The sequence below is a fragment of the Lynx rufus genome, unplaced genomic scaffold (assembly GCF_022079265.1).
Source record: "Lynx rufus isolate CCGP_SWC_20201006 ecotype Redwood Valley unplaced genomic scaffold, mLynRuf1.p SCAF_3, whole genome shotgun sequence".
Taxonomy (NCBI): domain Eukaryota; kingdom Metazoa; phylum Chordata; class Mammalia; order Carnivora; family Felidae; genus Lynx; species Lynx rufus.
In genome coordinates, this window is record NW_025814845.1 from 49,342,750 (window position 1) to 49,368,468 (window position 25,719).

The 25,719-nt window shown below is 33.9% G+C and overlaps 1 protein-coding gene across 2 annotated transcripts in view; it reads right to left on the reverse strand.

Annotated features, from left to right (window-relative positions):
- Window positions 1–25,430, reverse strand: part of TECRL (trans-2,3-enoyl-CoA reductase like) — a 123,260-nt gene extending 97,830 nt beyond the window's left edge. For both annotated transcript variants that reach the window (XM_047092152.1, XM_047092151.1), the window contains exon 1: window positions 25,197–25,430. In XM_047092152.1, the coding sequence (XP_046948108.1) occupies window positions 25,197–25,430 (234 nt within the window). The remainder of the gene's footprint in view (window positions 1–25,196) is intronic.
- Window positions 25,431–25,719: the final 289 nt, after the last annotated feature.

The following is a 25,719-nucleotide window of genomic DNA, read 5'->3' on the forward strand; positions in this document are numbered from 1 at the left end:
CCTTTTCCTAATTTTTTTTTGTACATAGCAATAATGGTGGTATTGTATGAGTTTATCCAAGTGTTTGTCTCTAAAATATATTTTTTAATCTTCTCTGCCCATAATATTCAATTTCTGGCTCCCAAACTGATGAGAATCTCCATTAAAATATGGATAAATATACAAGATAGACAGAAGGTAAAAAGGTATATAGCAGAGGGCTTCAGCATATGAAATTGATATATGTGGGCAAAGAGGGAAATGTTTATTTCAGCATATCATCAGAAAAAAAATCCTACCCAAGCCCCCTCATTAGTTATGTTATTAAAACCCCAAGCAAAATTGCTATATGTCCATCGAAATTCATGTTAGATATATTATTTGGATTCATCAGAATTGCAAAACTCATGAGGATGAGAGTTCTATTTAAACACCTCAAGCCATCACATTTTTTGACTGTCTGACTTGGTTCACATCAAACTTGCAAACCAATTTCCCTCTGCATCTGGTTCCTTATGAAAAAAACCCAAAATACTTCAAAGTCTACAGCAAAGGACATATTCATGATCATATAAGAAAATATATTTCCTTTCTCAAAACACATATAGAATATTATGTTAATGATTTGTTTTATTGCTGCATTAAAATCTTATAGCTGTTTTGAGAAGTGAAGTGAAAAATAAAAGTGCATGAAGGGTGGCCCATAATAATACCCCAGGCAGTTCTTATTAACATTATATTATATTTAATATTTAATTAAACATTAAATGTATAACAAGGAATGCATTTATTTTACCATAATCCACTCTGATTAATACACCTATAACCATGGTATCCTATACTATTCATAGAAATTTTTTTTCTGATTTCTTCTATGTATATGATCCACTAAATAAAAAAGTTCTAAGATTTAATCACTGAATGATGATATTAATCCCCATTTTGGATATGCTATATATAACAAAAGCCCTTACAGAAGCTGTGTGTATGAAAATTTCAAATATTTTATAATACTGCTTTTGCTTGGAAGATAATAGAAAATATTTGTAAACCAGTTTTTAGAGAGGGCAATGAATATACACGTGAATATATCATATTTCATTCTAATTTTGATAATTTAACTTTTATATTTGAATTACATTTTATAAAACATGGAGCTTTGTTTTAACATTGTTCATTGTTTTATCTCACAGCTTCCTGGGTTCCTCTGATAAGGATGCCTAAAATCCGCATACTGTTTTCTAGAGTAACTAATACTTGTCCACCACACATTTCAAGGGCCGCCTAATAAGGAAAAACAAATAATTTTCATGATCAATAGCTCCTCAATTAGAGTTTGTTGTTGCTTTGCTATCACTTTATGAAGGCATATGATCTTGTGTTTACCGGCTGATTGTTCCGACAATCACATCCTTGAAGAGAATGACCCGGTGTTATTTTAGTCTATGTTTCAACATTTAGTGCACCAGATAGCATACAGTAAAGTTTAAGCCACTTTTGTTGAAATAAAAAATAAAGCTATGAGTATAAAGTCATATAGAAACAGATTTTTTTTTAGTTTATTTATTTATTTTGAGAAAGACAGGGACAGGGTAAGCAGGGGAGGGACAGAGAGAGAGAGAGAGAGAGAGAGAGAGAGAGAATCCCAAGCAGGCTGTGCTAGCACAAAGCCTGAATCTGGGCTCAAACACAGGAAACTGTGAGATCATGACCTAATCTGAAACCAAGAGTCAGAGGCTCAACCAATTGAGCCAACCAGGTGTCCCCCAAACAGAAGGTTTTTAATTCGGAATGAAATCTTTCTCAAGTAGATTTCCGTGGAAACTTCTATGCTTTCCTTCAAGTGTAATCACTTAAGTAAAAATCTAATTTGATATGTGCATTTTTTTCTCTGAATTTGCAAATTTTCAAGACTAAAATGATATTCTCCTGAAGGAAACCTACATGTGGAAATGGATTTTTTTGCAAGCTTTTAACCAAGTTTGTAATTTACTTTTCAATTTTAAAAATTATATTTGACTTTCACATGTTAGAAAAATGCTGATTTTGAATAAATCTTTGAGAACTGCCCTATATGGAGCAATTTTAGTCAAATACAGAAGAAAAAAAATAATTAACTATTAAATGATCCAGACAGCAATGCTCAATTAGCCACAAGACTGTGTTTGATCAACTCCTCCAGTCCTTCAGCTGCACTCGGAGCACAAAGAGAGGATAAGATGATAATTAACAGAGCATATAAGACTTTCTGATTACTAAAACTGATGTCTCTGTAGCTCCATCAGGAAGTTTATTCATAATAACTTCTACTTTTTAGCCAGTTTTAATACCTCTTAAAAAGGATGAACTATCATCACAATAATTTATTCCTTTTATAAATCACAATTGATTGTGCAGATGGGACACATAAGTATTCCAACATCTGAAATCCTGAAATTCCCTTCATTAATGTTTCTCTCTCATTAGAGAAAATTAATCTTAAAATGTTAAGTAGACAAGGTAAATGGTGTTTGTTAGTTGAATGAAATATTTATTTCTAAATTTCAAGTGATCATGATTGAGTTTTGGGTCATTATCCTTTATCCAACAATTTAAATTGATGGACTTAGTTTTGAAAAAGCTTTTCACGTTCAAGTGAAATCTAGGATTTGTTTGAATTTGCCCCCTACAAAGATACTGCATTATTTCACACACACACAAAAACCTATTTTTGTACTATTGCTACTTTTTAGAACTATATTTCAGCTACTTTCTCAGGAACTCCTTGAAATGAACAGATGTCTTCAGAATACTGTTTATCCTGCTTAAAGAATGAAAATTAAGGGAGAAGGAAAAACAACAACCTCTTTGAAATTCATTTGACTGTAATTGCAATGTGCAAACCAAAATTTGTCAGTAAACTTTGTTTAGAAAAGAAATGTGTCCAACGGTAAAGACACAGAAAAACAGAATAAAAGATAAACTGAATCGAAATGAATAGATGCTGAGGCATGAAAATACACACAACACACACACACCACACACACACACACACACACGATATCTAGTGCAGGGTAGCTAAATGGCACGAGCTTTCCATCCCTGGTTTTTGAGACATAAGAAAAAATACTAGCCTAAAGAATCAATTTTTAGATTGGTTGATTCAGGAAAGTGCAAAATATGCCTCTAAGCATTTCCATTAGAAGGTTTTACATTAGTAAATGGAATAGGTACTTGCATATATTTCATATATTTTACTCAGAGTGGACAGGGAGTTTTCAGAGTAAGCAAATATTATTTTACTAATAAGTAATCTTCAGATTGTAACTAAAATACAAATTTTTAATTTAAAAATTTTCAGCTGTATTGAGGTATAATTGACAGATTAAATGGTAAGATAAAATGTACCACGTAATGATTTGATATACTTGTACACTGTTAAAGAATTACCCCCACTGAGATAATTAACACATGTATCAGCTTACTTTTTTTTGTCTTTACTGAGGACATTTAAGTTCTACTCTCTTAGCTAATTTCAATTACATGATACGGGGTCATCAGCTATAGTCCTCAGGTTATATAAAAGATTCTCTGACTTTATTCATCGTATAACTGAAATTTTGTACCCTTTTACCAATCCGTCCTTATTTCCCCTACCTGTCGCCCCAGCTCCTGGCAAGAGCTTTTCTACTCTCTGTTCTATGAGTTCACTTTTTAAAATTCCATATATAGGGGCGCCTGGGTGGCTCAATCGGTTAAGCGGCCAACTTCAGCTCAGGTCATGATCTCGCGGTCCCTGAGTTCGAGCCCCACGTCGGGCTCTGTGCTGACCGCTCAGAGCCTGGAGCCTGTTTCGGATTCTGTGTCTCCCTCTCTCTCTGACCCTCCCCCATTCATGCTCTGTCTCTCTCTGTCTCAAAAATAAATAAACGTTAAAAAAAATTAAAATTCCATATATAAATAATACCATACAGTATTTGTCTTTCTCTGTCTGGCTTATTTAACTTAGCATAATGCCCTCCAGCTTTATCCATGTCATTGTAAATCACAAAATTTCTTTTTCTGGTTGGTAGAAAATATTTCATTATATCATATATATATACAGGGTTCAGGGTTCCCTTCACTCCACATCCTGGCCAACTCTTATTATCTTTTGTGTTTGTGAAGATAGCCATTTTAACAGTTCTAAGGTGATATCTCATTGTGGTTTTAATTTGCATTTGCCTGATAATTAGTGATGATGGACATCTTTTCATGTGTCCGTCGACAATGTATATGTTTTCTTTGGAAAAAAATACCTGTTTTTAACTGCTTTGCCCATTTTTATATCGGGTTATTTGTTCTTTTGCTTTGAGTGGTATGAACTCCTTGTATATTTTTGTATATAAACCCCTTATTGGATATGTGGTTTGCAAGTGTTTTCTCCCATTCCATACATTGCCTTTTTATTTTGTTGATGATTTCCCTAAGTTTGATATAGTCCCGCCTTACAGCTTTAAGTGGAAGAGGAAAAAAAATGACAATGACATAGAAAATCTTTATTTTTGTTGTAAGTTTTTCTAATGATAAAATGACCATTAATAAAGAACTGACAAAATCAAGAAATGATTTCTATTATTTAAATTATCTTTTTAAAAAGATTTACTCATTTTAATTCAAGTTTAATTGAACATACTTTCAAAATAGGTTGCACCACAAATAGTGGTTTAGAACAACACATGCTTATTTTTCACACACACCACAGTATATTACAGACCGGCTGATGGATCCACTGTGCACTTTCCTCTCTCTGGGATCTACACTGACAAAGCCGACATCATACGGAACATTGCTTATTTCCAAGGCAGAAGTTAAAAAAAAAAAAAGTGGTGAAATTAGATTATGTTCTGAAAGCTTCCCTCAGGAAATAAATGCATGCCTTTCACCTTCATTTCACAGCACAAATAAGTTACTTCGAAGAAGTAGGTAAATTTAATTTTACCTATTTCCTGTGTTGAGAATGAGCCAAAGTTCTTAATAAACAACACTAACATTTACCAGAGTTTACCTTTCTGGTTATCAAATATTTGGTCCTCTGTCCCTTACATTCCAAATACACACACTGTGTCCTCATCTATCTATCTACCCTCTTGATAGATAGGTATAGATATAGAAATGTAGATATGTTATATATTACAGATTTCAAATAGTATTGCATATATCTGTATATATAATAGTAGTTGGAAAATACAGGTCCCTTTAGTGTGTGGGGGGAAGGGGGGTAGGATTTGAAATATAATTTTAGTTTCCCTTCTTCACATAAGGTCTATACTTTCTATACTTGACCAAGACATTAGTTTTCTGGGCATATGAAAGAAATAAAAATAGTCATATCATGAGATGTTAAATCAATGTAAGATCAACTATTTTGTTTCTTTTTCAATTTTTTTTCTTTTTTTCTTAATTCTAGTTAGTCAATACACAGTGTTATATTAGCTTCAGGTATACAATATAGTGATTTAACACTGTCAAAGAATATTAGCTATTTTGTTGTGTGAATTATAAAGTTACCTCCATCACCAATGTGCCACGCTGTGTCTAGTGTCCATAAAATCACGGCTGCAGAGAATAATCAAAATTTCTCTTCCACTGAATATGGCAGGCAGCTTAGCCGCTGTTCCTCATGGTATAAAGTGGCAACTATGACCGGCTGATGGGTCTACTGTGCATTTTCCTCACTCTGGGATCTACACTGATGAAGCCAACATCATATGGAACATTGCTTATTTCCAAGGCAGATTCTAACAACATCATTGTCCCCATTACTGTAGAGCTAGTATTTTTAAAAAAATAACTTTTATCAATTTCTTTCAAAAGTAGTCGTGCAGGATATAGGCTTTTAGAGCGTACTTTTCTCACAGGCTTAAATGCAGAAAAGGCAACCATATAATTTATAATCACAATGAAGACAATTTTAAGTGTACACAAAATGTTATTAAATCCACCAGGAAACTGGGATAAAAAGTATGATATGGGTAGTAGTTGTACCACTTCTCTCCTGGACGTAAAGTGTCCTACTATGGACCTCAAAGAAACTGAATGTTATTGAAACCTAGAATTTAGGTCAATTTCAATTTCCTATATACTATTTGTTATTCTATCCCTTGTTACTTTGATGTAAATTACCATTTTTCATCACTGAAGTGTGTTTGCTAGCTAGTGCTATATTGTAATTAAATCTTTTATCTCATTTTTGTTTTAAATTCATATGTAATGGAGAAACAACTTTGAAAGCCATTAGGAATAATGCTAGCCGTCATAAGTAACATCAGTGAATGCTCAATTAAAGTCCAACACAATTCCAAGACCTTTACCTTTCTTCAATAATTTAAATCACACACCATCTTTATGGCTTTAGATATAATAGTATTATTTTCATTTTACATATAAGAAAACTTTGACTCCAAGTGTTTAAGTAATTTGTCTGGGTGACACCGCTAACAAGTGTACAAGAATGGACTTTGAATGCAAATAGCCCGGTTCAAATCTCATTCTTTACCATGGTACACCACGTAGTGGAGGCAGATAGAAAAGGTGAAGGTAGGGGCTGGAGGAAAATGTAATGAGTATTTGCCATTGTAGGTACTACTTTAAGGTCTATACAGGGAGGCACCGGAACATTGTAAACAATCTTATGAAGTAATGACACTGAGAATTTTTTTTTTTTTTTTTAGAGAGAGTGTGTGCACATGCATGTAACCAGGGGCAGAGAGAGAGAGAGAGAGAGAGAGAGAGAGAGAGAGAATCTAAAGCAGGTCCCCATCCCCCCGGGCATTCTTAGTGCAGAGCCGCCCGCATCCCAAGAATTGTGAAATCATGACCTGAGCTGAAATCAAGAGTTGGATAGTCAAACCCCCGAGCCACCCAGGTACCCTGACACAGACTTTCTAAAAAATTAGGAAACTGTGGTCATGAAATATGAACATCTTTCAAAAGCTATACAACTGATAAATTAACTAATATGGGTTAAAAAAAAACTTGACAAAATGTTCACTATCATGTTTATAATATTTATTATTTATAAACTATCAGTTTATAATATTTATTCCAAGCATTATAGCTTAGATATTTATTATTGTTAATTAAAAACAAGTCAATTATTATCCATTATACAAATACAAATCATATTTGTATTTTATTAACATGAAATACAAAATGCAATAAAGAAAGCATCCAAGCTAACAACAAATATGATATGGTAAATATGTGTGGAGCTTGCTGTTTCATTTAAAAAAATATTAATTGAGCACCAACTATGCACCAGTAACCTTTGTGTGTGTCAGAGTGAAAAAACTACCTCTCTCTCTTTCTCTTTCTCTAGTTCTGTGTTAAAATAATAGCTAGCATTTACATAGTGTCTTATATGTACTGGGTACTTTTCTAAACAGTTGCTCATTTAAATTCCTAACAACCCAGAGTAAGGTACCGTTATCCCCATTTGACAGAGAGGAGACTGATGCACTCAAATGTTAAGAGATCTGTGTTCTAGGAGCCCCTGGATGGCTCAGTTGGTTAAGCAACCTACTTCAGCTCAGGTCATGATATCATGGCTCATGAGTTCAAGCCCAGTGTTGGGCTCGGTCCTGACAGCTCAGAGCCTGGAGCCTGCTTCAAATTGTTTTTCCCTCTCTCCCTACCCCTACTCCACTGTGCTCTGTCTCTCTCTCTCTCAAAAATAAGTAAGCATTAAAAAAATTAAGAAAAAGAGATCTGTGTCCTGTCACACAGCCAATAAGAAGAAAACATTAAATGTACGCAGGGGTTAAATGTACGCAGTCTTACACCTGAATATACTTTTTAAAATACTATGGCATAATGGCACACACTGAACTAATATTTAATTGTAACCAATTTTCAAGAAATGAGACAGACAATTAAGAAATACATATGTCATACATTGAGGGTGATAAGTTCTAAGAAAAAAAAAACATAAAAGAGGTAAGAGATCAGAATGATGGAAAGAAGAAACATGATTCTGATAGGGAGGTAAAGTTATGAGCAAAAGCTTAAGCTACAAAGCAAACTATGAAGATAGATGGAAGAAGATTCTTTCAGACAGAGGTAACATCAAAGACACAGACCCTGAGGGATCACTATATCAAGATTATTTGAGAAACAGCAAGTAGGCCAATGTGTTTGGAGCAGAGTGAGTTAGGGACAGCTTGGTTAAAGGCATGACCAGAGAGAGAGATGAGAGTGGGAAGATAATGAATAACCTTTTAGAATATGGAAGAGTAGCTTGGATTTTCTTCTGAGTGATATATATAGCTGTTGGAGGGTTTTCATCAGAGGAGTGACATGATGTAACTCTTAGAAGAATCGATCTGGTTTCTGTAAATTTAACAGACTCTAGGTGACAAAATGATAATGCAAAAATAAAATGATTTCATCTATAATAACAAATTACAAATTCAGTATCTGGTGATACTGTGGAACATGTATGGGCTATAATTACAGGTGATACAAATTATACTATATTTACTGTTTTGCTACTTATATTGTGTATCATATATTGTGTATCTGTAGATCAGTCTGTATGTTAGAAGCAATGACGATTTGAAGTAGGATGGTAAAGTTCAGAGAGGGGATATATTATGTATAGAATAAAATGATTTTACTGATTACTTGAATGTAGTACAAATAGGGAGAAATTTCAGAGAATTGAAGCAGAATGATAAACTGTGTTAAGGCAAAACTTTCACTGTCAGCTCATTAAATAATTAGCTCCACACATGAATTCTCTACTGATAGAGACACTTCGATCATCTTGCAATCACTTGCTGAGTGTGGTGTCTTCAATCTCCCAAATGAATAACCATGAGGCAACAGCAGGGGCGCATCTGAAAAATAGCACATTCCGTCACCCATGCGTTATGTATGATAGGACTCCACGTGTTGGTCCTTCCTCTTAGGATGAATGTGATGGTGGATGATGTGGGTAATTAGAAGAGATGTAATCTGGCAGAAGGGGTATCATGTCATTGTGTGCAGAAGCAAAGCTAAGTGGTCAGTCCAGGTTTCTGTCTATTACAGCACAATCAAAAAGAAATAGCCTAAAAAATTAGGAATTTTAGTGAAATTGTACCTACATACTTAAATTATGACATACGTGGGCCATTAAGTCATAGGAATTCTATTACCAACAAAGGCCTACAAAGACAGTGTGTCGGGGTAATGCCAGAAATGCTGATTGAAAGTAAAAACAAATAAGTACATTTATGGATCTGTTTTTTATAGTTGTAAAAAGAAAACCCACCTGATTTGTTCTTCCCATTTTGAAATGAAGCAGATTTTATTTTTTATAGTCAAGAGCTCAATGTTTGTGGCTGTTCGTGCTGTTTGTGTTCTTCTTATAATGTCTAGTTAAAAGAATTCTGCATGAAATAGAACTTAAGGCAAAATCAGTTTCTCAGGAATTTTAGAGTGAAAGCTTTTTGGAATGTTCCTATCTGTTCCGAAGAAGTAGCATTCATCTGAGTGTCTCAGGATTCTATGTTAAAGTCCTTATGAAATTAAGTTCAGGTTATAAATGGATTTTATTAAATAAAGTTAATGAGAAGCAGATAATAAAAATATTATTCAAAGGTGCACAGACCAGTATCGACAAACTCAGTTGCATAGCCAATAATTCATCATATGTTTTCCTAAAAGAAATGAATAATTACATTACATTTTTATTTTTAAGAAATCAAATAACCAGTAATTGCAAAGTCAGAACCACCCAAACATGAAGTAATATTAAATGTTTATTTTGGAGGCAGTGAAAATGTGTGATAAGAAAAGTTAAACTGCAGTAAGAAAAAAGACAGATGATAATTTACACCTCACACAAAATGATGTTAAAATGATGAGTTTATAAGAAGGCAGAGGTACAACATTCTTGACTTAAGAGTAAGATCAGTTCTCAAATAAAATATTCTATATGTAGATGTAGTAGGCAGTTTACAATAAATCTTTCTAAAAGGGAACTAACTTCTTATAGGAAAATAAATGAGTGTGACATTCATAGGCTTTATGTGGTGACCGGTGGGTTCAGGTTACTTAGTTGAATCCCAGTAGATCACTGGGGATTGGAAATTATTTGATGACTGTCAGTTTAAAAATCCACTAATAAAATATAACATACTAATGTTACAAAACCCGAAAAGTTTGCACATTTGAAAACTGTTAAGTGAGTAGAGAATTCATCTTTGCCTTCCTTCTTAAATTCTCTAGAGGTGTCTCTATAGCCATATGCCTTCTGTTAAAGCCTGAAAAGCTGAGGATATAAGGCATTTAGAAGAGATAATTTCTACCTTAGGAGATTGCCCTTTACTGTTAGAGATATCCTCAGGATGATCCGTCAGTGTGCCAGGTCTGTTTATAACTGGAGGAGGTTTCTAAAGCCTCTCTCAATTTCTGCAGTAAAAAAGAACATCATCCCCTTGGACTCAGTCAGCACCTTGTTCATTCCTCTGTTTTGGCTTGTATTATATTATCTTGTGTTGGACTATTTACATGTGATTATCCATCAAATTATAGCGAATGTCTGAAGAGGAAGGAACATATTTTGTTTGGTTTGATTTGTTTTTCATGCTGGTGTTCCTAGGGTTTATTACAGTGGAAGATCGATATTCTTCAACGTATATGAAAAACAACAAAAACAGGAAGGAAGGAAGGAAGGAAAGAAAGAAGGAGGGAGGGAAGAGAAAGGCAGATGATGTTCGAGGATAATGTCCTTGCAAGATATTCTTAGGGGAATGTAATGATCAATTGAACACAGTTTAAGAGTACTATCACTTTCAAACAATGGTTGCCTCTCCAAACCTTTGAGGTCTGATCATGTAGCCAAGCAAACAGCATAGTTTTCACAGCAGGAGGTAAGACACAGTATAAGCATACATAAATCTAAGATTACTGACTTTTTATAATATAATTTGGGACTGCATGGAACTTACATTCTGTCATTGCACTGATTCTAGCAAAAATATAAATTTCATCACAGCTATATTCTGTGTTGTTAAGAAGCAAAAATGTGTGCCCACAAATTTGTGTTGTGAGGATATTAAAAGGCTTTATATGATATCAGTATCAGTTTTCACTATCTGTGATATTGCACCTTCAGACTTCTTTCCCTGAAGCCTTTAGATAATTAAAAAACAAAACAAAAAGTGGAATGTTTATTTCTCAATGTTGCCTTAAATTACCGCTCATTTGTTAAATACTAATGTTATGAGTAATAGTACAAGAAAGAGGGTTGTTACTAGATAATTCTGAGCGGGAAGGCCTATAAAAGGAGCGATGAAAAATATGTTACACTTAAGTAACGTTAAGATCACAGCAACGAGATATGTGATGATTTTAATAGCTCTTTATCAGGCTACCCAAAACTAACTATAAAATGTTAATCTGGACAAGGTACATGCCTAAAATATAATTTCTTTAAAAAAAAAATCAAAGAGAAGCATACCAAATACCAAACCAAAATTATTTCCCAGAAACACATTATGTAAGCATAATCTTTATTTTTTTTGTTTGTTTGAACTGTTAGATCATGAAAAGACTAAGAATTCCTTCATCATGAACTTCATAAGAACTAATACACTATGTTCATCTGCAGGTTTTATCAAGAATTTAGCTAAGCTACTTCATGATAATGCTGTTCTGCCATCTGTTTTGTTTGACCAAGCAGCCTGCAGTGACCTTAACCTGACGTTAGCCCCTCAGACAAGGACCTGCCCAGGATAGCAGCCCTCATAGTCCTAAGTAAATATGCACTCTGATATGACTTTACGGCAGCCCTTCGGACCAACGGTTTCCCCTGTTTCCCAATGGCTTCTCTTTATGTGCCCCTAAGATAAGGCTTCCTTGGGGCTTACCAAAATCCCCCTCTTTTGGTTTGAATTGGCTAATTTGGCCTTAGTCCAGGAACCCCCTAGCACTCTACTCACAGACCCTATTAAAGGCATATGCCTTAGGTCCTGTCTTTCTCTGTACCCTGTCTTCCCTCACCTCCCCATGTGGCTCCTTGAAGCCTGTAGATACTTACTCCAGAACCTGTGGGTGATAGACTTCTCTATTTTCATACCTCTTATGGCCTATTGTTTCTGTTGTTGAACCTTGGCTCTCCATCTGGCACCCATGGGTTGCCATGGGTTAATTTGACAAATTCAGAGCATGTTTATATACAGAAAATTGCCTTGATTCATTACAAGTTCAAACAGCAAAATCCCTGTTAAACCAAACTTAACTGAAATAAAATAGTAATGGAGTATCATATTCCTTTTACCTTTAATACAACATTCAATTCTAATGTACCGGATATGTACATTTTTCTAACCTACATGGACTGTAACCACATTTGATAGGAGCTACAGTATATTTATTGCATAATTATTCTGCTTTGTTACAAAAAGGGTGTTGTCGAGTAAAGTTTAAATTAGAAATAAATGTATATATATATATACATATATATATATTTATACACACATATATATTATATATATATATTATATACATATATATATATACACATATATATATATTTCTTAAAGTTTCCATGGTGTCCTAAAGATGTGTCCTTTGATTTATATTTTATTTGAATTATTTTACTTACTCTCCAAATATGAGTTATATACACATACCAAAAGAATCACATAAAATTTAAGGGAAAAGAAAATAAGGACATCGCCCAAAGTCACAAGCTGGTTAAGTGTGAGGGGTGGCTGAGTACCCTCAAAACCTAAGCAGAGCCCTTGATACTACATTGCCTCCCTAATGTGGCAGTCCTGAGTAAGTTCCCCAAAAGATTTACTTCTTGGGGCACCTGGGTGGCTCAGTCAGTTAAGTGACCAACTCCTGATTTCGGCTCAGGTCATAATCTCATGGTTCCTGGGATCCAGCATACGTGTTGGGCTCTGGGCTGACAGCACAGGACCTGCTTGGGATTTTTTTTCTCTCCCTCTCTGACCTTCCCCTGCTCGCTTGTTCATACCTGCTCTCTCTTCCCCTCTAAATAAATAAACTTAAAAAGAGATTTGCTTCTCAGTTTTACGGAGCTCTCTGTCTTCAGACTCTCTACTGCCCATTCTATCTTCCATATTGTTACCAGATTTAATTTGCTGAATGGCAAATACTACCCCCTGATCTGAAAGAAAAGAAAAAGTCCAGATGCTAGGCAGTCATCTGGGACTCTACTATCAGTGCTAACCACACTATCTATTCTCAGTTTTTTCCATTCTGCAACATCACATCACGAACTTAATTACAGTAGGCCAGAAGGCTTATTGTTACTGTTCTGCTTCTTTGCCTTTAATATGCTAATTCTTCTTCCTGGGATGCTCTTTGTACACCATTCATGCTATTGTTTTGTAATGTGTATATAAGTTGAAGTATAGTTGACATACAATATATATTAGTTTCTGGTGTACAACATAGTATTTGGACAATTTATATGTATTATGAAATGATTACCATAATAAGCATCAATACTATCTGTCACCATACAAAGTTATTATAATGTTATCAACTATATTTCCTATGCTGTACTTTCAATTCCTATGACTTATTTATTTTACAACTAGACATTTGTACATCGTAATCTGCTTCACCTGTTTTGCCCATCCCCCTACCCTGTGACAACCACATTTGTTCTCTGAATTTATGAGTCTGTTTCTGTTTCTTTTGTTTTGTTTTTAGATTCCTCTCATAAATTAAATCACATGGCATTTATTTTTGTCTCACTTATTTCACTCAGCATAATACCCTCTAGCTTCATCCTTGTTGCAGCAAATGCCAAGATTTCATTCTTTTTCATGGCTGAGTACTATTACAGTGTGTGTGTGTGTGTGTGTGTGTGTGTACGTGTGTACACAACATCCTTATCCATTCATCTATTCATGGACACTTCCTGATCTTGGCTATTGTAAATAATGCTGCAATAAACATAGGACAGCATATGTTTTTGTGAATTAGTGTTTTGTTTTCTTTGGATAAATACCCCATAGCAGAATTACTGGATCGTATGGAATTTCTACTTTCTACAGTGGGTGCACCAATTTAAATTCCCACAAATAATGCATGAGGGTTTCCCGTTTTCCATATCCTCACCAACATTTCTTATTTCTTGTCCTTTTGATACTGACCATTCTGACTGGTTTGAGGTGATAACTTATTGTGATTTTGATTTTCATTTCTCTGATGATTAGTGATGTTGAACGTATTTTCATGTGTTTGTTGGCTATTTGTATGGCTCCTTTGGGAGAAAAAGATCTTCTGACCAATTTTAATCAGATTATTTGCTTTATGTTATTGAATTGTAGGAGTTCTTTATGTATTTGAATATTAACCCTTTCTTTGATATATCATTTATATATATCTTCTTTCGTTCAGTAAGTTGCCTTTTTGTTTTGTTGCCTGCTGGAAGCCGAGCTATCCCAGCCTGAGTGGCAAAGCCCAGGCTGTGGACGGATTGGTGACTGCAAGGTGGCCCACCGACACGGAAGCTTCTTACACTCCCGCTTTTAGGTAATTCGGCCTTAAAACAACCTGGGGTATTGTCTTTTGGGGAATTGCCCTCGACAGGCCCTCTGGGAAAAGAACCACTAGGGAAGAAAATAAGGTTCCGCAAGAAATTGTGCAGCCTTACGTTTAGCCCTTGCCATCCCCTATGGAGACTCCTCTACTTACAGGAAGGATAGTCTCATGTGTTTGCCAGCAAAGAGGGCCTGTAAAGGAGAGACATAAGGATTTGAAAGCCTCACTCCAGCAACTAAGGAGTGTATCTCTGGGCACAGGTGACTTCAACCCATAGCCCCACCTGGCCCCCCGGAGGCATTTCAGATGATGACTGAACCTAGTCGGTTAAGGTACAGAATGGTTCATTGGTTCCTAGGTGCATTGTGTCTCTGAGAATGTATGAGGCATGGGTTTCTAAGGCCTTTTCAGCCCCTTCCTGGCACCTCGGACCGAGGCAAACACATTGTTCTTCTGGCCCCGTGTGGTTGGGAGGTCATGTCCCTGTAACTGTTCCACTTGAGGTGTTGAGAAATGGAGGTCCTTTCACAAGAACAGCAAAGCAAATGCTTTGTAGATTATAGATAAACACAGATGCATAATCGAATAATGCAAGAAATGAATCTATAATCAAAGGGTATGCGGGAAAGTTAGGGGAAAATCGCCATGTTATTTCTTAAAGGTTGTTTACACATAGGAACATTTTCAAAATTAGGTAATGCTAGAAAAACATAGATGACATGTTACAAGGAAATCACTAGCATATATAATGTCACGTTTACTACAATAAGTCGGCCAGTTCAACACACTGCTGTTGTCTGTGTCCATTTTTATTCTAGTTTTAGTTTTTTATTTTAGTTTTTTATTTTCTAGTTTTTTATTTTAGTTTTGTTTTATTTTCACCGACGTCGTTCTTCCTTCGGGAACCCCTGGACCTGCTGGAGCTGGACTCTGGCAGTTGCCAAAGCTTTTTAGTTTGGTATAGTCCTAATTGTTTCCCTTGCCTGAGCAGACAGATCCAAAAAAAAAAAATATTGGTAAGGCCAATGTCCAAGAGTTTACTGTTTATGTTTTCTTCTAAGAGTTTTATGTTTTCAGGTCTTACATTTAGGTCTTCAATCCATTTTGAGTTTGTTCCTGTGTATGGTGTGAGAAAGTGGTCCAGTTTCATTAATCTGCATGCAGCTGTTCAGTTTTCCAAAACCATTTATTGAAGAGACTGTCCTTTCCTCATTGTACATTCTTGCCTCCTTTGTCATAGGCTTATTTCTGGGATCTCTGTTCTGTTCCATTGATTTGTGTTTATGTTTGTGCCATTGCCTTACTGTTTTGACTGCTGCAGCTATGTAGTATATCTTGAAATCTGAGATTGTAATACTTTTAGTATGTTAATTCTTCCTGGGATGTTCTTTCTAGCCCACCTTTGCTAATTGATTGTTATATATATATATATATAAACAATTGTTATATATATATATATATATATAAATATATAATATCCTTTTGGGTGCCTCCTTCCAGTCACTTTAGCTTTACTTCTCATCCTCATGCTTAAACCTCTATCAGATGGTAAAGTATCGTTTCCCTAGCCACCTTAGTATATAATTTGTGTTAAACTCCCATATTATTCACTTTCACTGATCTAAAAGCATGTCATTTCAGCTATAATTTTTCTTCTATATTTACAATGCAAATATTTGAGCATTATTATTTTATCTTACCTGTAAAGAACCTACACTTTTAGAACAAAATCCAAGAGGAGCCTCGATATGACATGTACTAATTTTGCATCCAAAGCATATTTATTGTATAATAGCATTTAGGTCATTCCCATGTCCTCTAGTTCAATGCTTCCCAACTATGTAGGATAAAACATCACTTCTTAAAAAAATTCTATGATACATTTGTAAAATACAATGAAAATAAATTGCTAGAAAAATGAAATACTGATGAACTATTTACAATTTTAATTTAAAAAATTATTTGTTTGAACAAACACAAAATTACTCTTTCAAGTTGTCAAGATAGCTTACAAATGCTCATTTCCAATGACTAGACTATATAACTTCTATAGTGGAAATTTCAATCAACTGTTTCTGGGACAAATAACACATCTGCTTATAGATCATAAGTGGCACACAAAGAAGTTGTCATTTCAGTTTGATCATGAGGAATGGTTGTGAATTAGACAGAAGATTGTAACAGAACACTCTAGGCAGAGGGATCAAATTTTACCCAAACTCAAGGAATGGAAATTACAATATTATTTTGGGATTGGTGAGTAGTATAGATTGATGAAAAATGGAGTAATAAAGAAGGGGTAAACAGTAACCCAAAGTATGTGAATTGGACTACATAGGAGTTAATATAGAGTTGAAGAATGAAGAGTTTGAAACACTTAAGTTTTTCAAGACTTTTGCTGCCTATAAAAGAACGCTTTTCTAGGAAAGTCAAATTTCTTGTTACCCATTGACTGTCATCCCCATTCTAGACTGGGTTTCCCCCCAAATCACTGTACCTAAAGCAATCTAATTAAACTAAACATGAGCATTATACCACTTAATTCAAGGGATACTTATTGTATTTCTTTGTGCTTTTTAGTCACATCTACTGATCTTTCCCTTCTCACTCAAATATTCTTTCTTAGGCTTCTGTGATGAAACAGTTACCTTTCTGCTGTCCTTCTGGAAACTTCTCTTAGTTTCCTTTTCAAACCTCCCTTTATTTAACATCTTTACATATTGGAATTCCTCAGGCCTCTGTAGTTGGTTCTTTCCTTTTTTCATTATATTGTTCTTTTGAAATTTTCTCTTCTATACTGTAATGGCTTCAAAGATCACTTACACATTTCTAATTCCCAAGTCAGCATATTGAATCATGACCACTCTCCTGAGTCCTACATCTTCACACCCAAATGCCTACTAGTTATTTCTTCTTGGGTATTTCATGGAGATCTCTAACTTAAAATGAGCAAAACTGAGTACTTGTTTTCTACCTGCCTCTGTACTTGTCTGCACCAAAAATAAGAAAGCAAACAATGCTAAACCTGAAACCAATATCAGACTGTATGTTAACTAACTAGAATTCAAGTAAAAACTTGAAAAAGAAAGAAAAGCAAGCAAACAAATAAACAAAAACACATAAAGGACTTCATAACTTATACTGTTCTTAGGATCCCAGTAGTTTAAACAGCAATTCAACATCATACTTGAATCCTCCCTAACCTTCATTCTTCACAACCAAACAAGTCTTGTTCTTTCTACCTCATTTATCTGTCATATCCCCCTATTTCTCTTCCATCTTATCCACTGTCTGGGCCACATATTAACATAATTTCTCCAAGGAGATTCTGCTGTTTCACAGATTATCTCCCTTTGTTTACTATCCCAAACTACCATTTCCCCCCCTCTCACTGTGTAGGTATCTTTGCACTTAAAATTACTTGTACAGTGTTTGGCTTCCACCGGAGAGTATAGAATCTATGAGAACAGGAATTGCATCTGTTTGAGTTAATGCATTATCTCAAACATATAATAGAAAACTAGACAAATATCTTAGCAGATATCTATTGAGTTAATAAATGGTCACTATAAGATGGCAAAACATAGAGCTGGACAAACACTGAATCTGGTAAATTTCAACTCTTTTCTTTCAAGATGCATCTTCTAAAACTTATTCATCTATGTTGACCTTCTAAAAAGAGTGTCATTGTATCTCATATTTTACAGAAGATAAAATGACATCTTCTTTATAGCTTTCCCATAAACAAAAATGGTTTTCTTACATGGTGATATATTTAGAAAATGGAAAAATGTAGACATAATTTAAAGGAATACACATAATAGTTTATATTTGTTACTATATAATGACTAAATTGTCATAGTCACAGCCAAAAAGTATTAATTCAATTATTTTCCTGTGCCAATGGAATAATAATATTACTTACATACTTCCATTATCTAAAATACAGCTTTAATTTACAGAAAACCAATAATGTGGTACATGGTGGTATATTTTGCACATTTCACAAATATAAAAGTCCTAGATACTCATGGAAGATAGATATTTACTGTATTTTGATTTGATATTTACCTTACATGGAAAAGCAAGAGTCAGAGTAGTTAGGTAACATGTTAAGATGATAAAATATTAATAATTTGCAAAGCTCAGCTGAACACAAGTATGTCTGACTTCTGAGCATAAACCTCTACACTACATTTCTTCTCATGACAGTATGCATTTGTTCAATATGGTAGGACTACTTTTTCTGAGGGAAATCTAAGGGCAGATGATTTAAAATATATTAATATCAAATACACTGATTCTATGAAATAAGACGTGCATGTTGTATTATGGAATTCTGAAGTGTATGCAAAGAGAGGAGTAGGCATTGAGGCTCTTCAGGACTCACAGAAAATGACTACATTAATCCCCTCTTTGTGGAGGAATAATCCATTTTAATTTCTTAATTTTTAATGATATAAACACTTTGTGCATGTTTGTTGCTTCATTTATTATTATAGAGACTCCAAAGGTATTTTTAATTTCTAGATTTGAATGTTAATTAATGTTATTTTATGTCTGTATATAAAAAAACTGAAGAATACTTTGGAACTTTCTTTTGTATCAAATGGAAGGGAAGTAGACATCCTTCAAAAATAGCACCTCTAACAAAACAGATGAACATAGGGGAAAGAAAAAATAGAGAGAGAGAGAGAAAGGAGAGAGGGAGAGAGAGAGAAAGGAGAGAGAGAGAGAAGGAGAGAGAGAGAGAGAGAGAGAGAGAGAGAGACAAACCATAAATGAAAAAAGAAAAGAAAATAGCATTTCTGTCTTGAAACATATTGTCTGTATGGGAAGTCAGATGTCCTGTCCCAGTCATGAAATGAAAACAGAATGTGAGAATTTGGGCTAATGAAAGTCGTTAGTATATGTCAGGTGGTAGTGTATGGCAGTTAAGAGCAAAGCCCAGAACAAATATTGGCCAGTTCAAAGCTTGATTCTAATACACACTAAGTTCTTCATTTCAAATCTCTGTACCACCGTTCTTACTTTATAAATGGATGGATAACAATATCTAAATCCTTTTACGGAAAATTGTAATAAAGGGCAGAGATATTGGATTATGTCCAAGGAAACGTAAAATCAATCAGATTCATATTAAAATTCTATTCTATGTGAATTCAAAGCTCATACCCTTTCAATTATAACATGCTCTAAGAAGAAATGGGAGGAAGGGGACTGAGGTGGAAGGAAAGAAAACGGGGACAAGGATGGAAGGAAGAGGGGAAGGATAGAGGAGGAAAGAGGATGAAGAAAGAGAAGGGAGAGGAAGAAGGAGAGGAGTGGAAGAAAAAGATCTTGTCATTTCTATACACATGAAATTGTGAAAGCTGCCATGACGATATTTTAAGACAGATGCCATTCTCCTTTTTCAAATGAATGGAGACAAATATTTGCTAAGTTGCATGCCATCCAAGGTAAAGTATTAAAAATGACAATATTAGAAATTAAGTATTTTCAAAATTTCTAACTAGAATATCAAAAGTGAAGTTTTTAGTTAGTCTATCTACCCTATAATTCTCTCTACTATTTTCTGGTTAAAACTGATATTTTTATCATTAGAAGGATTGGAGAATTACTGAGTGCTTTCTTTTATTTATACAGTCTTTTTTTTTTACATACATACAGTGTTCTATTAGTTTCAGGTGCACAATATAGTGATTCAACAATCCATACATCACCCAGTGCTCATCACAACAAGTGCACTCCTATAAGTAGTTTTTAAAATGCTTTTTAGAGTTTTGACATAAAGCAAATAAAATAATAGGAGAAAGAGGGTTCTTGAGGTCAAGTTCCTTGGAGAAAAGATTAAAGAGAAAAGTATGGGATGATATTGGGAACATTTATCAATCCTAGCTTTTAAAGTTCTTGCTGTGCTCTTGAACCATCAATATATCACTAGATAAGCTTTTGACATTTTACAAAATAGAAGTGAGACAGGGATAGTGAGCAACTGAAAATAACTCATTGTTAAAGTTTTAAAAATTATTTTTTATATATTTTTTATGTTCCAATAAAAACAAGCATGATATTTACATTTTAATTCAGCTACCAGCTCTCCAACTTTTCATCTTACATTAGTCATATTATTTTACTTACATATGGGATATAAATAAATTAGTTAAATAAATAGCCCCATCTGTATTGTCTGCCTTATAAAAACCTTATTAGCTTTTTATAATCAGAATATGATGGTCAGTAAATTATACACTAATACAAAGTTAAATTCTATACATCTTTCTCGGGAGAAAACCCAGAAGAATTTGGGCATTTAGTGAAATGGTTTAATCAAATGTCTTTCTCTGTGAATATATTTATATTTATTTTAATGATATTTTGATTTAGAGAACAGTAAAAAGTATTTTCAAATATCCTACTCCTTCACCCCAAAACTATCACTGCTAAATATGAGTGCATTGTGAAATCCACAAAACTTTTGAACAGGTATAATTTATTCAATACATTTTGGTTAAACAATTATCTTTGTTCTAAATGTTGCAGATACAGGAATGATAACAAAACAAAACCAGATCCCTGATTTTGCAAAGGTGGAATAACAGGGTAGGCCAAATAATAAACAAAATGAAAAAAAGGGAAAATAAACAGTATATTAAATGGTAATAACTTGTAGTAAAGAAATAGAACAGGATAGGGTAATAGAGAATATTGGCAGATTTTACCACTTTAAATAAGTAGTCAGCAAATTCTCCCAAAGAAAAAGTGACAATTAAGTGGACCCAAATAAGACACTGACTAGTTTTATGAAGCAAATGTTATGATCTGACCTGATAGCTCTAGTTACTATGTAAGGAATATACTGAAAGTGCTAAGAACGGAAACAGAGGAAAGATTTAGGAGCGCTAGCAGTAGAGGTGGTGAAAATTTGTCAGTTTGGATGTATTTGAAAGTATCACTGAGACGATGGATTATATGTGGGGTATGAGATTAAGATATGAGTTATGATGCCTCTAAGTGTTTGACTTGAGGTATTCGAAGGATGCAGTTGCCACTTATTGACCTCGGAAACTCTGTGATAAAATTTTGAGGTAAGACCAAGTGTTCAATTTTAGATATACTAAGTTTGAGATTCCTAGTAAACATCCAGATAGATGGGTGGGTAGATACATAACTAGATACATAGATAGATGCATAGGTAAATATAGATAGATAGATAGATAGATAGATAGAGATACATACAGAGATGTATGCATACATAGATAAATGGATTGACAGTTGAGGAGAAAAAGATAAGCTACAGTTACATATAATATATAAGTCATCAATAGATAATATTTGAAGCTATGGGATTCAAAAAGGTAAATGAGTAAATATTGGGAGAAGTTTCAATGACTGAGTTGGTGACAGTCCACACCTAGTAAGTCAGATGATGAAGAAGCAGCAAGAGAAAATGGAGAAGCAATGAAATAAGTTTTTTTTTTTTTAATATGTCTATTATCCTGAACTCATATAGCAAAAGAGGAAGAAGTGCCTATCAGTGGCAAATGTTGCTGATACGCTAAGATAAAGCATTAGAATTGACCTTTGGATTTTAGCAAGGAGTTTTTGCTGTGGCAAAATCAAACTGAAAAGGTATGGAGGCAAATGCCTAAATGGAGTAGTTTTAGGATCGAATGAAAAGAGAAATGTGGATAGACAATATGAAGAGGATGAAAGTAATCACAGAAATAAAGCAGAAGCTGGAGAAGATAGTGAAGGCAAGAGGTTTTTGCTTGTTTGGGTGTGTGTGTGTGCATGCAGGCATGTGTCTATGCATGCATGTGTGTGTGTATGTGTGCATGCATGTACATGTGTATGTGATATTAAGTAAAAGAACATGACTCAGTATATTTTCTTTAATCCCAGGAATTCTTTTGATGTTTTTGTTTCATGAATATCTTTAGTAGATACATTGTCTATATTGAAGTTTAAATTATAGTATCTAGATGAAAACTAACTTTCTACTAGAGGTCAGCATATATTACTAAAATACATATATTCTGCTCAAACTATTTGAATATTTATATCTAATCTATGCATTATAAGAAATCATGTCAATGGGCAATTATCAAGGAGTCAAATTTAAACTCTGCCAGTATCACAAGGTTCATCACTTATTTTTTCTTTTACATTTATACACATTAATCTCTCCAAATGATTATTAAAACTAATATATATATATATATATATATATATTAGTTTATACATTGTGTTCAAGGCATCATGACAAATATGTTAACTATATTATTTTTAGTTTTCATTCCAAGCTTACATACGGATTTTATTAACCTATTTTCTAAATAAGGGTCCTGGTGATCAGCATGTCAGCGAGTTTTCTGCACCTTGATAAATAAGATTGATGCAGCAGGGATTTGGTCCAGATATATTTAATTCCAACGTCCGTGACTTTTAACTTTTACTGCTTTGTAACACAGTGCTTACTGAAAGATAGGGACTGTCATAAGCAATACTTATTTAGTATGTTGAGTAGAGCCAAGTACAATGAAAGGCACTTAACATGACCTTACTGCTAAGATAGCTGTTACTTTGTCTAGGCAAAACAGTATCCTGAACAATAAACAAAATCAATCTTTCTCATATTTACAAATTTGAACTTTTAGGAATCATGAAGCAAAAAAATGTGAATTAATCCAGATTTTTTTCTTTTAAATGTCTTGCATTGTTGGGACAATTTATCAAGCTACCAAACTAAAACAAGACAAAACAAAATCCAGTTTTACTGACAAGTCAAAGACTTGGATGTTTTAACTTCCACATCATCTGGTGTTAATTGTGCAATAAAGGCTGGTGAGGAATCCAGAAATAATCCCCTATGTGGCCTACTGAGTTTCCCTAAAGGTTTGCTACTGGTAGTGCAATTACAAGAATTACTGAAATGTAAGCAAAATTTCTATACCAAAATTCCTTTTCTTTTTAAAGGAGATAGAAGATTATTGAATAGACCACAACGGAGGGGTAACAAGACAGCAGAGAGACTGTCTGCCTTTAAACCAAAATTCCTAAACCAAATCTTTGTCTCTAAAGAATATTGGCTTTCTGCATGCTTAATTTCTTTCACAATTTAATTAATAATTGAAAATGTAAACCCCCATGTCTTACCTTCAAATACAATCTCAATATCAAAATTTAAATATATGGGAAAAAATAATTAGCAGCCCATTAGCGGTTTCTCATTACTCTGAGATGGATTTTGCATCAAGGTTTAGACACAAGTCAGAAAGGACACAAAAGCCAGTCTCATTTTAGAATCTTGATCTTTGAAAATCCTTGACCAATTCAGTATCCATTCACTACCTTCTTTCCTTTAATTTAATTGTATTTTTCTGATGAGTTTTAAATTTTTAAGAGTGAAATAATACAAACATCAGTAACCTCTGGGTGATTTTTTGCTTTGTTTTCTCTTAGTCTTGTATGATATAAAAAAAAACCAAAAACCTTATTGAGGTATTAAAATAGAAGTAAATTACAACATGCATGAAATTTATGTTAAAATTCTATTACCACAATATATATTCATTTATATATGACTCTAGTGGTAGTATTGAAAAATAATGTGATTTGGAATTCCATACAAATAGTTTTGAATCTCTTGCACTCCACTTATGAACTTTATGAACTTGTAAAGTTCTTTATCTTTTATTTCCATATGTAAATAAAAGTTACTGTTACTAGTTAATAGGTTGGTCATAGATTTACAATTACTAAGTGAGAAAGTACGTATGATCTTCTGCAATTAAAAGCAGGAACAGTTTTGTCTCTCCCTCTTATCCAGAAACATAGCTAGAGTATAGTTAAATGAAATCAGTGACTGAATTTTATTTTTAGAACAATAGAAAAAAGCTTATTTGACATGTCTGTATAGCAAAATAAATGAAAATATATTGTTGTAAAAAATGTCAATCTTTCTCAATAAATTAAACTGCTAGTGACCTTTCAAGCCAATGAAAAACAGACAATGGATGAAATATTGTATACACATATGTATATCCATGATGTACACGTATATTTATGTGCTAATTTTCTAATCCAGGAAGTATGTATTTTATCTTTTCTGAATGAAACATCTTTGACGTGAATATAAAAATGTTCAACATATTAAGCGAGACTTTTTTTAAGGAATTTAAACACTGTAATTTTGAAATAAGTAAACTTTCCATAAAAAGTGAGATGTTCATTTTTCAAGACAATGAATTCTAAATAATTTTTAAATGACTAGACTGTATCATATATGCTAAATATCATTTTTAGTAAGTTTGTCGCCTTTTGCTTGCTATTTTCTGTGAACACTAATAAACTCTATGATAATTTGAATACGTAATGAAGTATACAGAGAGAAAAACCTAGGGAAATTTTGCTGTGAAGGCTGAGAAGCTGAGCACTGGAAATTTTACCTCTCGACAATGGTCCACCTTAACAGAAAAAAACAGACATAATAATTAACTACTATTTAAACTGACTATGAATATATTCCACTGAAATAGCATATGAAGTATCTATCCTACTCATCATAAAACTAACGTTAAAAGTCAGGACTATGTTTTGATACAACTTCGTCAGCATTTAATCAAGTGACCAATAATCTTTGGTGCAGATAAGAGAAATTTAAGTGAACAAATATAACTTACCTTATCCACAATACATATCTGCTTTCTTGTTTGAGCATCAAGTACTTCAATCTCAAAGTGCGTAGTTTTTGAATGTTTAACTACTGGAATTGATTTTAGAGGGCCCGCTGAGAGCACAAAATGCGACAAACAGTGGAAGTTTCTCAAGTCATTCTTCAGGATGGACCGTGTAGCTCCTCGGGAAAATATTTCTCTCTTGCGTTCTGAAGCAAGGGACTTGTGCCTTTTGAACATTGTGTGAACTACCAGGAGAATCTGTCATGTCAACAGAAGACACTTGCCAGTGTGTTCCCTTTGCACCAGTTTAAATACTGCGGGTGAAACCAGGAAAGGTCAAGTGCCATGCCATTCCAAGAGTTCAGTTTTATTTAGCAGGCTTGAAAACAATGACTGATCTATTTCTATATATAACACACTATTGTAAATTGCTGCAGTGTAGAGGATTACTTTACCAGCATTCCAATTATTTCTTGCTTTCTCCTTTTATCTCTGCTTCTTAATATGGCCACTAGTATCTGAAATT